Here is a 14,597-nt window from a genome sequence, read left to right as displayed (position 1 = left end):
CTACTGCACTGGGATTGATTTATGACCAGAGGAAACACTCCCTCCTATTGGCTCATCAACGCCACTCCCAGAAGCCACTGGGTGTTCCCAGGAGGTCTCCCATCCAAGTACCGACCAAGACCTCGCCTGCTTAGCTTCAGCCCCTCAGCAGAGATGGGGTATCCACTGGCCTGCCTGCCAGCTCTTCACTCCACTAGAGCACTAGAACTTCACTTATAGCTCTAGCATGTTGGTGATGGTTCTCCTAGAGCAGTAGAACATTAGTTGATGGGTTTCTAGAGCAATAGAACATTAGTTGATGAGACTCTTATAGCAGTAGAACACTAGTTGATGGGTCTTCTAGAGAAGTAGAACATTAGTTGATGAGTCTCTTATAGCAGTAGAACATTAGCTGATGAGTCTATGGCAGTAGAACATTAGTAATGTTTCTACTACTTCAGTAAAACTAATAGAACTGTAGAACTCTTGAGTTCTTTCATCCACTGGCTTCAGGAACAAACACACGACACACAGGGGGCTTTGATACTGCTAATAACTTTATTTAAATAAGACACAAGAGATCTCTATGTTTGAAAAATACCAAACAAGTGGCCGCCCCTCAGCCTTCATCCAGGACAGATGCAGACCGAGAGAAAGAGACAGACAGAAAGAGAGAAAGAGTGTGTTATCAAGTGCGTTATCGAATGTCTTTAGCAAACACAGTGGCCAGCCCCGACCAGAGACCCACAGCATGTACACACAGCAGAGCTCACAGAGACTCAGCACTCCACTGTGCTGGGGGGGCACACACATCACTCTCAGCTCTGCACGTGTGTGTGTGTGTGTGTTCAGAAACAAACATCACTCTGACAGCTCTGCGTGTGTGTGCTCAGAAACAAACATCACTCTCTCAGCTCTGCGTGTGTTCAGAAACAGATTGCCCCCATGGCTGAGCGTGTGTTGCCATCACGGCTCCTAGTGTTTGTGTGAGTATATTTATCCACACAGATCACCCTCAAGGCTCAGAGAGTGTGTGTGTGTGTGTGTTCAGGGGCTGAGAGAGCAGACCTGGGAGCTGACATCACTAGAGGCCAGACGAGGAGGTCGGAACTCTCTACAGGAGCCAGGTCAGGATGGTGATATCATTTCCTGTAGAGGGTGTTAAATGAGGTTTAGCCCACTCTACTGGGGTTTGTGTTTACGTGCGTAGACTTCTATGGAATATATCGGAACAGTCAGTGATATCCACACACACACACACACACACACTCACTCACTCTCTCTCTCTCTCACACACACACACCCTCTCTCGCTCTCACACACACACACACACACTGGCAAACACTCAGTGGTCAAACCGCTGTATTTATTGCCTTTTTGTGTCTGTGTGTGTGTATATGTGTGTGTGTGCATGCGTAATGGAGTGTGATCAGGACATGGCTGCATGAGGTCTGGACTGGAGCCGTGCTGGTTTTGGGTTCATGGCGTAAAGATCCAAACTCCAGCGAGCCCCCAGCCAGGTCTGGCCCACACGTGGCCCGGCCCCGGCCCAGGGCTGGCTGTGTTCCGGCACAGCGCCGGTCAGTGGAATGGTCAGCCTCTGGAGTTCAACACAAACCCATAGACACACATGGGATGGACACGTTTTAACCACAAACATCACATTTCACACGGGAGGTGGACATGCCATGTGACCACTCAGATGTACACATGAAGTAAACGCTACACCACGTGACTACGCCTGTGTGTGTATTATTGCATCATCTCTTCCTAAAGCAACGCTCACCCACTCATTCATCTTTTCCTAAAGCAACGCTCACCCATTCATTCATCTTTACCTAAAGCAACGCTCACCCATTCATTCATCTTTACCTAAAGCAACGCTCACCCATTCATTCATCTTTACCTAAAGCAACGCTCACCCATTCATTCATCTTTACCTAAAGCAACGCTCACCCATTCATTCATCTTTTCCTAAAGCAACGCTCACCCATTTCCTTAACTGTTTTGTTTGTTTCTTCGTTTCAATAAGGTGCAGGAGTTTTAAACAAAAGAATTAGGACTGCGCAGTTCCTCTAGCCTTTGTCTCTCTGTGTGTGTGTGTGTGTGTGGTAGGGTATGGGCCTTAGAGAGTGTGTGTGTGTGTTCTTACTTTGGTCTCGGGCTCAGTGTGTTGCTCATATGACTGGACTATACGTGGCAGAGCTGCTCTGTGGTGGTGGTGATTGTGTGTCTGTGTGTGTGTATGTGTGTATGTGTGTGTGTGTGTATGTATGTATGTATGTATGTGTGTGTGTGTGTGTGTGTCTGTGTGTATGTACTGGCTGCCTTGGCTGTAATGATTGGGGGGAGGAGTCAGTATGGAATGGGAGGAGTTTTGAAGATTATGAGTGTCAATCAACAGTGTGACATTGGTATGAAGTAGTAACACTTCAATATTTTAACTATGACACACACATGCATACCATCACACCCACGAGAAATGCCTGAACAAAGTCTGGAAATTAGAAAAAAACATGAAATAAATACAACAATAAGGTCAAATCAACATGGAGTAGCATACCAGGCAGAGCAAATCAACATGGAGTAGCATACCAGGCAGAGCAAGTAGCATAGTAGCATACCAGGCAGAGCAAATCAACATGGAGTAAACATGGAGTAGCATACCAGGCAGAGCAAAGAAGCTGCAGATATTTGGGCCATCTGTTGGAGGACGAATACATTTCAAATTACCTGAGTTTACACTCCCGAGTGGTGTACTGATGGCTGTGTGTGTGTGTGTGTGTGTGTGTGTGGTTGGATCTTACACTGGTGATACAAGTGGCCAGGGTTTGGCTGTGCAACGCATCACGGCCAATTTGATAGAAATGTAGATTTGTATATATGTGTTTATGACCCTAACTTTTTTTAATCATATATTTTTTTTACAATAAATGTTTTCTTTAAAGAAGTCTTTAGAAACGCAACCTGGATAGATTGTAAACATAATCTTAAAAAAGTACAGCCTTTTCCCCTTCCACACATCCAGCACAGCAATACACAGGTTCAGTTCAAACAAGCTTGCGTCTTTTATGTGTGTGTATAGGTTTCTATATCTTTAAAAGTATATTCATATTTACAGAGCTTATTCATTTATTAGATTATTTATCAGGAGCTTATTCATACTGTGGATGCAGACACGGAGCATGACACGTTGCATCTTAAACACACTACCATACCACACACACACACGCATCTTAAACACACTACCATACCACACACGCACGCACGCACGCACCTTAAACACACTACCATACCACACACACACGCACGCACGCATCTTAAACACACTACCATACCACACGCACACACACACGCAGGCATCTTAAACACACTATCATACCACACACACGCACGCACGCATCTTAAACACACTACCATACCACGCACGCATGCACACACGCACGCACACCCGCACGCACGCACGCACGCATCTTAAACACACTGCCATAGTCTGCAGCATGCCCCACATCACCACCACCACGCACGCAGGCAGGCAGGCAGGCACACACCTTAAACACACTACCGTAGACTGAAGCATGCCCCACTTCACCACCACCACGCACGCACACACACACACACACGCACCTTAAACACACTACCATAGTCTGAAGCATGCCCGCACTCAAGCAGGCCAGCTCATCCACTCTACAGAGAAACCCAGCATGCACATACACACACACACACACACACTCCACTTTGCACAAGCTCACACCAGAGCTATAATTTAAGGACACACTCGCCTTGTCTCACACTCACACTCACACTCACACTCACACTCACACTCACACTCACACTCACACACACACACACACACCAGAGATCTAATGTAAGGACACACTCTCCTTCTCTCTCACACACACACACACACACTTCACTTGTGACTGCAGTGTCTGTTGAATTGGGCGACTGTGATTGGTCAAATTCAAATTAAACGATGATGTCATCACAAGCTGGCTTTGGTGTTGATGTAAGCCTGGAGGGTGTGTGTGTGTGTGTGTGTATGTGTGCAGCAGGGCCAGCAGAGAGAGCTCCTGTGAGGTGTCAGTAAACAAAAACAAATAAACAAAACAAATGTGTGTGTTGCATATCTTCAGTCTCCCAACCACACTAACCCAGCATCCTTGTCTTACGCAAAAGTGTCGTATTACTGCTATCACACTCACACATTTTGCTTTTACTGCATACATAAACACACACACTCTCTTAGCTCATCCCTGCAAACAATAGTGCTTATAAATTACGCTTGCAACGCAAAGGTGTGATAAGAGTCTTAGAGGGAGTGTGTGTGTGTGTGTGTGCGTGTGCGTGTCTGGGATTGTCTGTTCGTCCCATCGTTGATGAAGATGATGATTTGTTCAGGACGTTGTTGCAATGCCATGCAGAAAGACGGACGGTCAGTTGGACAGACAGGGTGTTGGTGTGACAGAGTAGCGCTCTGTGTGTGTGTGTGTGTGTGTGTGTGTGTGTGTGTGTGTGAGGCGGGGGGACGCCAGAGGCCAGCTCTGAGCGTGGGGCAGTCTAGCTGATGGCCAGGCTGTGCTGTTGCTGTGGCGACGAGGAGGGGGAGGCGTCGGGGTCGTCCGGTGCGTGGTCCGGTGCGTGGTCCGGCGGCGCGTCCTCTGTGTTGGTGCTGGCGGAGACCTGAGTGGGGGCGTGGCCGGGTACCATGACGACCGAGCTCGGCCCCGCCTCCTCCTCCTCCTCGCGCTCGCGCCGCTCCGATGGGAGGCGCACGGGGCAGAAGGCGGAGCCTGTGGGGATGAAGTTGACCTTGTTCTTGTCTGGACACGAGAACAGCGGCACCGCACCGGCCGACCTGGAGCTGAGCCGCACAGGAAGTGAGAAACAGGAAAGAAGTTGAGGTGTTGCCATGACAACAGGGTGACAATCATTCGACAGTATCTAGATAGACAACGCCAATCTATTCTAAACATTCTAATATCATTATTACATCATAATACATAGATAAAGTTCCATCTTAAACATTATGATGATATCTAATCATGCACATAAATAAACTCCTCATAACATTAGAACATAATATAATCATAGACACAACATTATACACAACAAACAAAGACCTGTGGACTCACTTCTCCAACCTTAATAGTCGTGTAGCTCACACACACACACACACACACACACAGACACAGACACACACACATAGACACAGACACAGACAGACACACACACACACACACACACACACACGGTGCTCACCTCTCCTCGAACACCTTGATCTTCTCGCAGCCCTCGGGCGGCTCTCTCTTGAACATGTAGCTGTTGTTGGGTTTGGGGGACGACGCGAACTTGGGCAGTGGAGAGCTGCTGCCACTGTCCACTGCAGAACAGGACAGAGAGAACGAGAACGTCACACCACAAACCACACGAGTGTGTGTGTGAGAGTGTGTGTGTGTGTGTGTGAGAGTGTGTCCACTGCAGAACAGGAGAGAGAGAACGAGAACGTCACACCACAAATCACACGTGTGTGTGTGTGAGAGTGTGTGTGAGAGTGTGTGTGAGAGTGTGTCCACACGTGTGTGTGAGAGTGTGTGTGTGTGAGTGAGTGTGTCCACTGCAGAACAGGACAGAGAGTAGGGGTCGACCAATTATCGGCCTGGCCGATTATTAGGGCCGATTTTTAGCATTTTTATAATAATTGGTATCGGTCATTTTTTCCACCGATAAGCCAATATTGAAATGGATAAAGAATGAAACGCGCTACTTTGTCTGTAAAGCGTCTCTCACTCCCTGCATTTGCTACTCTGTGGTCAAGAGCATTGTCCCGCCCACTACACCGTCTGATTTGTTAGTTAGCACGAATGCAGCCAATCGGGATCGAAGACTGAACACAGAGAAAGTTTAGGATTCTCACTGAGGCAGACTGTAGACTGGGCTTCAGCTGTACGGAGCTATTTTTTGAAAGTAAGGAAGGTAGCTACATTGCTGAAGTTGCAATGAATCACAATCATCTACAGTGAAGTTACAAAAACACCACTTTGTAAGCTATTGTCTCTTTGATCTGGATCAATAAGTAGCATAAAGCACCCACTTCCTTCATTTAGCGAATTCCCGATTGATGCACGTTACTGATGCTGTTTACTAGTTATCCCACAAACTCGGGTGCTGCGCGTCGGGAGTTCTCTGCCTCGTCCGTTAATTGTGAATAACGGGACACCACGGCGGACATAGTACAGACAAGTCCTAAATTATGCGATAGCGAACGTCAAAAAGTCTAATTGCTCCTTTTTGAAACGGACTGTCAGAAAAGACTACATGCACCCAGGGCCAGCCGTAATTTTATCCGACCTGAACTAAATCGTGTCCTGAGCTGGCTATTAACGTGCCCTTTAGGCTCTCAAAAGTGTAGCTTATAGCCTACATATGGACACAAATTGCATGCTTAAATAGCCTAAGAACTATTTTAAAACTGTTTTGTTAAACTATTCAACCATAACACTTCACGCATGCACCTCTTCCTCTCCCTCTCTCGTGCACTCACACACACGATGGCAAAGCATCCTCTTTGTGACAGGTCCCTTAACAAGCACATAGCCCATTGTGTAGGCCTAGTCTATGAAAATAATTGCTATCACTCTTGGATTAACATGATAGGCCTACACAGGATATACACTTGCAAGTGATGCAAGTTGATAGACAATTGTGTATCAAACGAAGAAAGAAAAGTTTGCATAATTAAATGGTTTTGAATGATTTTTTTGCAGCATATCGCCTTTACTATCTACCCCCCTTTTTGACACATGACATATCGGTTTTACATATCGGTTATCGGCCTCCTGTTTTGGTAATAATTGATATCGTTATCGGCCCTGAAAAAACCATATCGGTCGATCCCTAACAGAGAGAACGTCACATCACAAACAAAACGTGTGTGGTGTGTGAATGTGTGTGTGAGCGTGTGTGCACGTGTGTTTACATATAAGTTTGTGTGAGTGTGTGTGTACCTTTGTCTCAGTCATCATCAAAGCACGTGTGTGTGTGTGTGTGTGTGTGTGTGTGTGTGTGTGTGTGTGTGTGTGTGTGGGTGTGTGTGTGGTCTGTGTGTGTGTGTGTGGTCTGTGTGCGTGTGTCAGGTGTGTGGTGTGGTGTGTGTGTGTGTGTGTGGTCTGTGTGTGTGTGTGTGTGTGTGTGGTGTGTGTGTGTGTGTGGTGTGTGTGTGTGTGGTCTGTGTGTGTGTGTGTGTGTGTGTGTGGGGTCTGTGTGTGTGTGTCAAAGTCAAAGTCAAAGTCAGCTTTATTGTCAATTTCTTCACATGTTCCAGACATACAAAGAGATCGAAATTACGTTTCTCACTATCCCACGGTGAAGACAAGACATATTTTACCAATTTAAGTCCACAGACAAACATAACATTCAAGTAAACAAAAAAGTAAGTAAATAATAATATAATAATGAAAAAATAAGAGCAGCAAAATTTGGTTGAAATTGTGCATGGACAGTCAATAAAATACTAGTGCAAAGTCAGGCCAATAAAAGGCTTGGGTAGTTCTGTTTGACCTAAGTAATAAAGAAAGTGGCATAGTGGTGCAAGTTATGTAAGAGCAGCAGAAGTGTTGTGTTTTCAGGACAACAACACCAAGTTGTAAAGTGTACAAGTGTGCAAGTGTGCAAGTGGAGTAGTGCAGGCGGCCATTGTGGGTCCAATGTCCAGGATGTTATGTAGCTGAGGGTGGAGGAGGGAGAGGAGGGAGAGAGTTCAGCATCCTTACAGCTTGGTGTATGAAGCTGTTGGTGAGTCTGGTAGTGCGGGAGCGCAGGCTTCTGTACCTCTTCCCAGAGGGCAGTAGATCAAACAGATTGTGAGCGGGGTGACTTGAATCACTCACAATTTTGGTCGCCTTGCGGGTGAGGTGGGTGGTGTAAATGTCCTTCAGGGAGGGGAGTGAAGCACCAATGATCCTTCCAGCTGTGTTCACTATGCGCTGCAGGGCTTTCCTGTTGTATTCAGTGCAGCTTCCGCCCCACACAGCGATACAGCTGGAGAGGATGCTCTCAATGGTGCCTCGGTAGAATGTGGTCATGATGGCTGGTGGAGCACTTGCTCGCCTGAGTTTCCGCAGGAAGTACAGGCGGCGCTGAGCTCTCTTCGCCAGTGATGCAGTGTTGGTGGTCCAGGAGAGGTCTTCACTGATGTGCACCCCCAGGAATTTGGTGCTGCTCGCTCTCTCCACCACAGCACCGTCGATGGTCAGTGGCAGGTGTTGGGTGTGACCTCTCCGGAAGTCAACAACAATCTCTTTGGTCTTGCTGACGTTCAGCAGGAGGTTGTTGTCCCTGCACCACGTGGTCAGATGGTCGACCTCCAACCTGTATTGAGTCTCGTCGCCCTTGGTGATGAGACCCACCAGAGTTGTGTCGTCAGCAAATTTCACTATGTGATTGTTGCTGTAGGTTGCAGTGCAGTCATGCGTCAGCAGGGTGAAGAGCAGCGGACTGAGCATGCAGCCTTGGGGGGCCCCTGTGCTCAGTGTGATGCTGCTTGAGGTATTGTTGCCAACACGTACTACTTGGGGCCTCTGACAGAGGAAGTCCAGTAGCCAGTTGCAGAGGTAGGTACTGAGTCCCAGTTTGTCCAGTTTGCAGATGAGTTGTTGTGGTATTATGGTGTTGAATGCAGAACTGAAGTCTATAAACAGCAATCTCACATATGAGTCTCTTTTTTCCAGGTGGGTGAGGGCTGGGTGGAGGGCAGAGCAGATTGCATCCTCTGTAGACCGCTTGGCTCGGTATGCAAACTGGAAGGGGTCCAGGCTGGGGGGGAGAATGGCTTTGATATGTGACATGACAAGCCGCTCAAAGCACTTCATGATGATGGGTGTCAGTGCCACAGGGCGGTAGTCATTGAAGCAGGATGGAGCAGTTTTCTTCGGCACAGGTATGATGGTGGCAGCTTTGAAACATGATGGGACGATGGCTTGCTTCAGGGAAGTGTTAAAGATGTCTGTGAAGACATCCTTAAGCTCCCCTGCGCAGTCCTTCAGCGCACGACCTGGGATGTTGTCTGGACCTGTTGCCTTACGGGTGTTGATAGCAGCAAGTGTCCTCTTCACGCTGTCGGCAGAGAGGCACAGGGGCTGCTCATGTAGAGGGGGAGGGGTCTTCTGTGGGCAGGTGCTGTTTTGTGCTTCAAAGCGAGCAAAGGGTTGTTGAGCAGAGGGATGTTGCTCTCACAGCTCTGTGGCGCGGGCTTGTAGTCCGTGAGGGCCTGAATGCCCTGCCATAGGCTTTGTGCGTTCCTGCTGTCTTTGAAGTGGGTGGTTATCTTGTGAGTGTATTCCTTTTTTGCTTCCTTGATGCCACGGGACAGGTTGGCTCTCGCTGTTCTCATGCCAGCTTCATCCCCAGCTCTGTAGGCTTTGTCTCTGGCCCTCAGCAGCCTGAGGACATCCCCTGTCAGCCATGGCTTCCAGTTAGCCCGAGTGATGATGTCTTTTGTGTGGGTCACATCATCGATGCACTTGGTGATGTAAGAGGTTACAGTGTCTGTATACTCCTCTATGTCTGTCCGGTTGTTGTAAGTGGCTGCCTGCTTAAACATTTCCCAGTCTGTTGTGTCAAAGCAGTCTTGAAGAGCATCGGAGGCTCCCTCAGGCCACACTTTTACCTGCTTACGAACCGGTTTGTTCGCTTTTACCCTTTGTCTGTATGCGGGCATTAGCATAACAGTGATATGGTCTGAAAGTCCAATGTGGGGGAGGGGGGTGGCTTTGTATGCTCCTTTGTGTGTAGTGTAGACCAGGTCCAGGATGTCATCTCCTCTTGTTGGAAAATCAACATGCTGGTGTAGCTTTGGAAGTACAGTTTTGAGATCAGCATGGTTAAAATCTCCAGTGAAGATGGTGAAACCGTCTGGGTGTGCCGTCTGTTGTTCACTGACAGCCTGGTACAGTTCACTAAGAGCCGCGTTCTTATCGCTGTTGTTGTTGGTAGGCGGGATGTATACTGCGACTAGCAGAATCGCAGTAATTTCCCTTGGCAGGTAAAAAGGACGGCACTTTATGATCATAAACTCCGCCAGTGGTGAGCAGTGTTTGCGCACTACTACAGAGTCCCGGCACCATTCGTCACGGATGTAAACACAGATTCCTCCTCCTCGTGATTTACCTCCCTTTACAATGGCCCTGTCTGCTCGATAGCATGCTAGCTGCTCCAGTTGTACAGCAGAGTCCGGAATGTTGTCATTTAACCAAGTCTCAGTGAAGACGAGCACACAGCAGTTACTTACTGTCCGGTTCGTTGATCTCAGCAGTCGTATGTGATCCATTTTGTTGTCCAGTGATCGTACATTTGCCAGGAGAATGGGTGGTATGGCTGGGCGAGTTGGGCTGGCCGCTAGCCTGGCCCGGACGCCTCCGCGCTTGCCCCTCTTCTGCTTCCTCGCACACCGCTTCCGACGCTTTCTTTCCGGGGGAGGAGTAGCAGGCGAGTCCGGTGTTGTTGCAGGCCAGAGTAGTCCGAGTTCCTTTAGCGTCTCTGTTGCAAAGTCCAGAACGCTGCAAAACTTGCTTTTGCAGATGTCAATTAAAAACTGCCTGCTGTACTTGTAGTACGACGTAGTACGGTGGACGTAGACGTGCGGTGTGTGTGTGTGTGTATGGTGTGTGGTGTGTGCGTGTGTGTGTGTGGTGTGCGTGTAGTGTCTGTGTGGTGTGTGTGCGTGTGTGTGGTGTGTGCGTGTGGTGTGTGTGTGGTTGGTGTGTGTGTGTGTGTGCGTGTGTGTGTGTGGTCTGTGTGTGTGTATGGTGTGTGTGTGTCGTGCGTGTGTGTGGTGTGTGCGTGTGGTGTGCGTGTAGTGTCTGTGTGGTGCGTGCGTGTGTGTGTGTGTGTGTGTGTGTACCTTTGTCCCGGTCGTCCAGCAGCTCGTCTGTGGAGTAGGGGCTGCCCCCGTGTGAGCTGGCCCCCGGGGGGCATGCGGGGGAGGGGCAGGGGGACAGAGACGAGCAGCTGCTGGAACGACCAGGGGCACACGGGGTCTGAGTGTCCACACTCCTGCTGCTGCTGCTGCGCTGCTGAGGAGGGAACGGAGCACGCCGCCCATCAGGCACCTCCAGAGCCTGGCAGAGGAGGAGGAGAGAGAGAGGAGGAGGAGAGAGGAGAGAGGAGGAGAGGAGGAGAGGAGAGAGAGAGGAGGGGGGGAGGAGAGGAGAGGAGGAGGAGAGGAGGGGAGGAGGAGAGAGAGGAGGGGAGGAGAGGAGAGGAGGAGGAGAGAGAGAGGAGAGGAGAGGAGGAGGAGAGAGAGGAGAGGAGGAGGAGAGAGAGAGGAGAGGAGAGAGGAGGAGAGAGAGAGGAGAGGAGGAGAGAGAGAGGAGAGGAGAGGAGAGAGAGGAGAGAGGAGAGGAGAGAGGAGAGAGAGAGGAGGGGAGAGAGGAGGAGAGGAGAGGAGAGAGGAGGAGGAGAGAGAGAGGAGGGGAGGAGGAGGGGAGAGAGAGAGGAGGAGGAGGAGGAGGAGAGAGGAGGAGAGGAGAGAGGAGAGGAGGAGAAGAGGAGGAGAGAGGAGAGGAGAGAGGAGGAGGAGAGAGAGAGGAGGGGAGGAGGAGGGGAGGAAAGGAGAGGAGAGAGAGAGAAGGAGGAGGAGGAGGAGGAGAGAGAGAGAGGAGGAGGAGGAGGAGGAGAGAGGAGGAGAGGAGAGAGGAGAGGAGGAGAAGAGGAGGAGAGAGAGAGGAGAGGAGAGAGGAGGAGGAGGAGGAGGAGAGAGAGAGGAGGAGGAGGAGGAGGAGAGAGGAGGAGAGGAGAGAGGAGGAGGAGAGAGAGAGGAGAGAGGAGGAGAGGAGGAGGAGAGAGGAGGAGAGGAGAGAGGAGGAGGAGAGAGAGAGGAGAGAGGAGGAGAGGAGGAGGAGAGAGGAGGAGAGGAGAGAGGAGGAGGAGAGAGAGAGGAGAGGGAGGAGGAGAGGAGAGGAGAGAGAGGAGGGGGAGGAGGAGGGGAGGAAAGGAGAGGAGGAGAGAGAGAGAGGAGGAGGGGAGGAGAGAGAGGAGAGGAGGAGAGAGAGGAGAGAGAGGAGGAGAGAGAGAGAGGAGGAGGGGAGGAGAGAGAGGAGAGGAGGAGAGAGAGAGAGGAGGAGGGGAGGAGGAGAGAGGAGAGGAGAGAAAGGAGGGGAGGAGAGGAAGAGGAGAGATGAGGGGGGGGGGGAGAGGAGGAGAGAAGAGGGGAGGAAAGATGAGTCAAGTCAAGTCAAGTTTATTTATATAGCACATTTCATACACAGAGGTCATTCAATGTGCTTTACATAAACAAAACCAAACAATAATAACAAATAAAAGCATAGAAGGGCAATATAGTCAAAGAATAGTTAAAAGGTAAAGATAATAATAAAAAGAAAACATAAAACACAAGGTAAAATCATTTAAAAATAAAGAATAACTAGTCAGCAAAAACAAAGGCAAAAGTAGTAAAAAAAAGTAATAAAAGACAAAGTAGAATAATTATCAAGGCAGATTCAGAATTTGTAACTCGGCACAGTTAGCAGAAAGCATCTGAGAACAGTTTGGTCTTAAGTCTAGATTTAAATGAGAGAGAGAGAGAGAGAGAGAGAGAGAGAGAGAGAGAGAGAGAGAGAGAGAGAGAGAGGAGGGGAGAGGAGAAGAGAGGAGAGGAGGAGAGGAAAGATGAGGAGAGAGAGGAGAGGAGAGGAGAGGAGAGGAAAGATGAGGAAAAAGAGGAGAAGAGAGGAGAGGAGGGGAGGAAAGATGAGGAGAGAGAGAAGAGAAGAGAGGAGAGAGAGGAGAGAAGAGGAAAGAGAGGAGGAGAGCGAGAGGAGGAGAGTGAGGAGAGAAAGAGAGGAGGAGAGTGAGGAGAGAAAGAGAGGAGGAGAGTGAGGAGAGAAAGAGAGGAGGAGAGTGAGGAGAGAAAGAGAGAGGAAGAAAAGACATGGTGATGAAGATTCCTTTACTAACAACCAGCTCTGGCGTGTGTGTGTGTGTGTGTGTGCGTGTGTGCGCGCATGTGTGTGTGTGTGTGTGCGTGTGTGTGTGTGTGTGTGTGTGTGTGTGTGTGCGCGCATGTGTGTGTGTGTGTGTGTGTGCGTGTGTGTGTGCGTGTGTGTGTGTGCGTGTGCGTGTACCTTTAGCTCCTCCTTCTCCCCTCCCTCTCTGATGAAAACCTTCTCCAGCTCGTGGTTGATGCCCTCCATGCTGCTGGGCACCCTGGAGATGGTCGGCTTGGGGACTGTGATGCTCGACAGCGACATCTGAGACTTGGAGGACATGGGAGACTAGAGAGAGGGAGAGAGAGAGCGAGAGAGGGAGTGAGAGAGAGAGAGGGAAGATTTATTAGGAGAAGAGGAAGATTGTGCAATACTAGCTGCACACTACATACACAACTAGGGTTGCCAACCGTTCCGTAAAATACGGAATCGTCCCGTATTTGCCAGGAAAAAGATGTATTCCGTATTGAACTGATGCAGAACGCATTTTGTTCCGTATTGAACTGATACGGAACGCATTTTGTTCCGTATTATTGAGAATCAACTCGTGCAAATCCATGACAGATCAGTATAATAAGTTAGACTATGAACGAAGAATGCACAATTTGTATGCACGATTCGTATGTGATAAAGGGAAACTTTGCTGCTGTCATTTATCCCTCTCGGTTTGTCTGTCATCACTATCCCAACAAAGAACACACTTTTCATTTGAGCCACTGTGAGTCACGTAGGCCTATATCACGCTGATAGTAGCGTGAGATCACATGTCTGGCTCAGAGTTTTACAGTGCATTTGTGCAAGATAGACAAATAGGCCTACTTCCTCCAGAGACAGAAAAAAAGCCAGAAATAAAATAAGGCTTCACCAAATTCAGAGCTTCTGGAGCTGCTTCTGATGTTCAATATATTTTTTTACAGCAATATGACAGCATATCCGCCAGTTCAGTTTTCAGGTTTGTTGTTTTGCACCAGATAGAAAATGAGTAGGCTAGTAGGCTATAATGTAGGCAAGAATTTTTTTTTTTTATATATTGTGAGAATGTGCGTTCATTTGACCAAATTGTGCACTCATTTTACTCAATTATGATCTCATTTTACTAGATTGTGCATAGAATGTAGTATATTATGTGCGCATTTTAGTAAATAATGGCTCACAATTTTGTGAAATGATGCACTATTTAGTACAATAATACATACATAATTTCAACCCCCCCCCCCCCCCCCCCCCCCACTAACTGAAGTGGATGCCGGTCTACTGAAGTGTATTATCGAAACACCCCCCCCCACCCCCCCCACTAACTGAAGTGGATGCCGGTCTACTGAAGTGGATGCTGGTGTACTGAAGTGTATTATCGAAACACCCCCCCCCACTAACTGAAGTGGATGCCGGTCTACTGAAGTGTATTACCCCCCCCCCCCCACGTTCCTTATTTTCATATCAGAAAGTTGGCAACCCTACACTGTGACAGAAAGAGGAGTGACCTACACACACACACACACACACACACACACACGCACACGCACACGCACACGCACACGCACACGCACAGTGTATTGATGAGGTGTAAAAAATGTTTGTATATGTTTGTTTGTTTGTTTACTTATTTGTAATTATTATTATTTCTGTGAACGCTTT

General features: G+C 48.6%; 1 protein-coding gene across 3 annotated transcripts in view; it reads right to left on the bottom strand.

The window, feature by feature from the left end:
* Nucleotides 1-518: 518 nt before the first annotated feature.
* Nucleotides 519-14,597, bottom strand: part of glcci1a (glucocorticoid induced 1a) — a 54,964-nt gene continuing 40,885 nt past the window's right edge. The window contains exons 5-10 of one of the 3 annotated variants that reach the window (XM_042075626.1): nt 13,101-13,250; nt 10,880-11,096; nt 5,242-5,362; nt 4,187-4,843; nt 3,603-4,141; nt 519-3,256 (exon numbers count right to left, since the gene is read on the bottom strand). In XM_042075626.1, coding sequence (XP_041931560.1) covers nt 4,540-4,843; nt 5,242-5,362; nt 10,880-11,096; nt 13,101-13,250 — 792 coding nt within the window. In that variant the 3' untranslated portion in view covers nt 519-3,256; nt 3,603-4,141; nt 4,187-4,539. Of the gene's footprint in view, nt 3,257-3,602; nt 4,844-5,241; nt 5,363-10,879; nt 11,097-13,100; nt 13,251-14,597 lie in introns of all 3 variants that reach the window. The other 2 variants (XM_042075622.1, XM_042075623.1) reach the window with 2 other exon arrangements.

This window comes from Alosa sapidissima, chromosome 21 (assembly GCF_018492685.1).
Source record: "Alosa sapidissima isolate fAloSap1 chromosome 21, fAloSap1.pri, whole genome shotgun sequence".
Taxonomy (NCBI): Eukaryota; Metazoa; Chordata; class Actinopteri; order Clupeiformes; family Clupeidae; genus Alosa; species Alosa sapidissima.
This window is presented reverse-complemented; position numbering and strand designations above follow the sequence as displayed.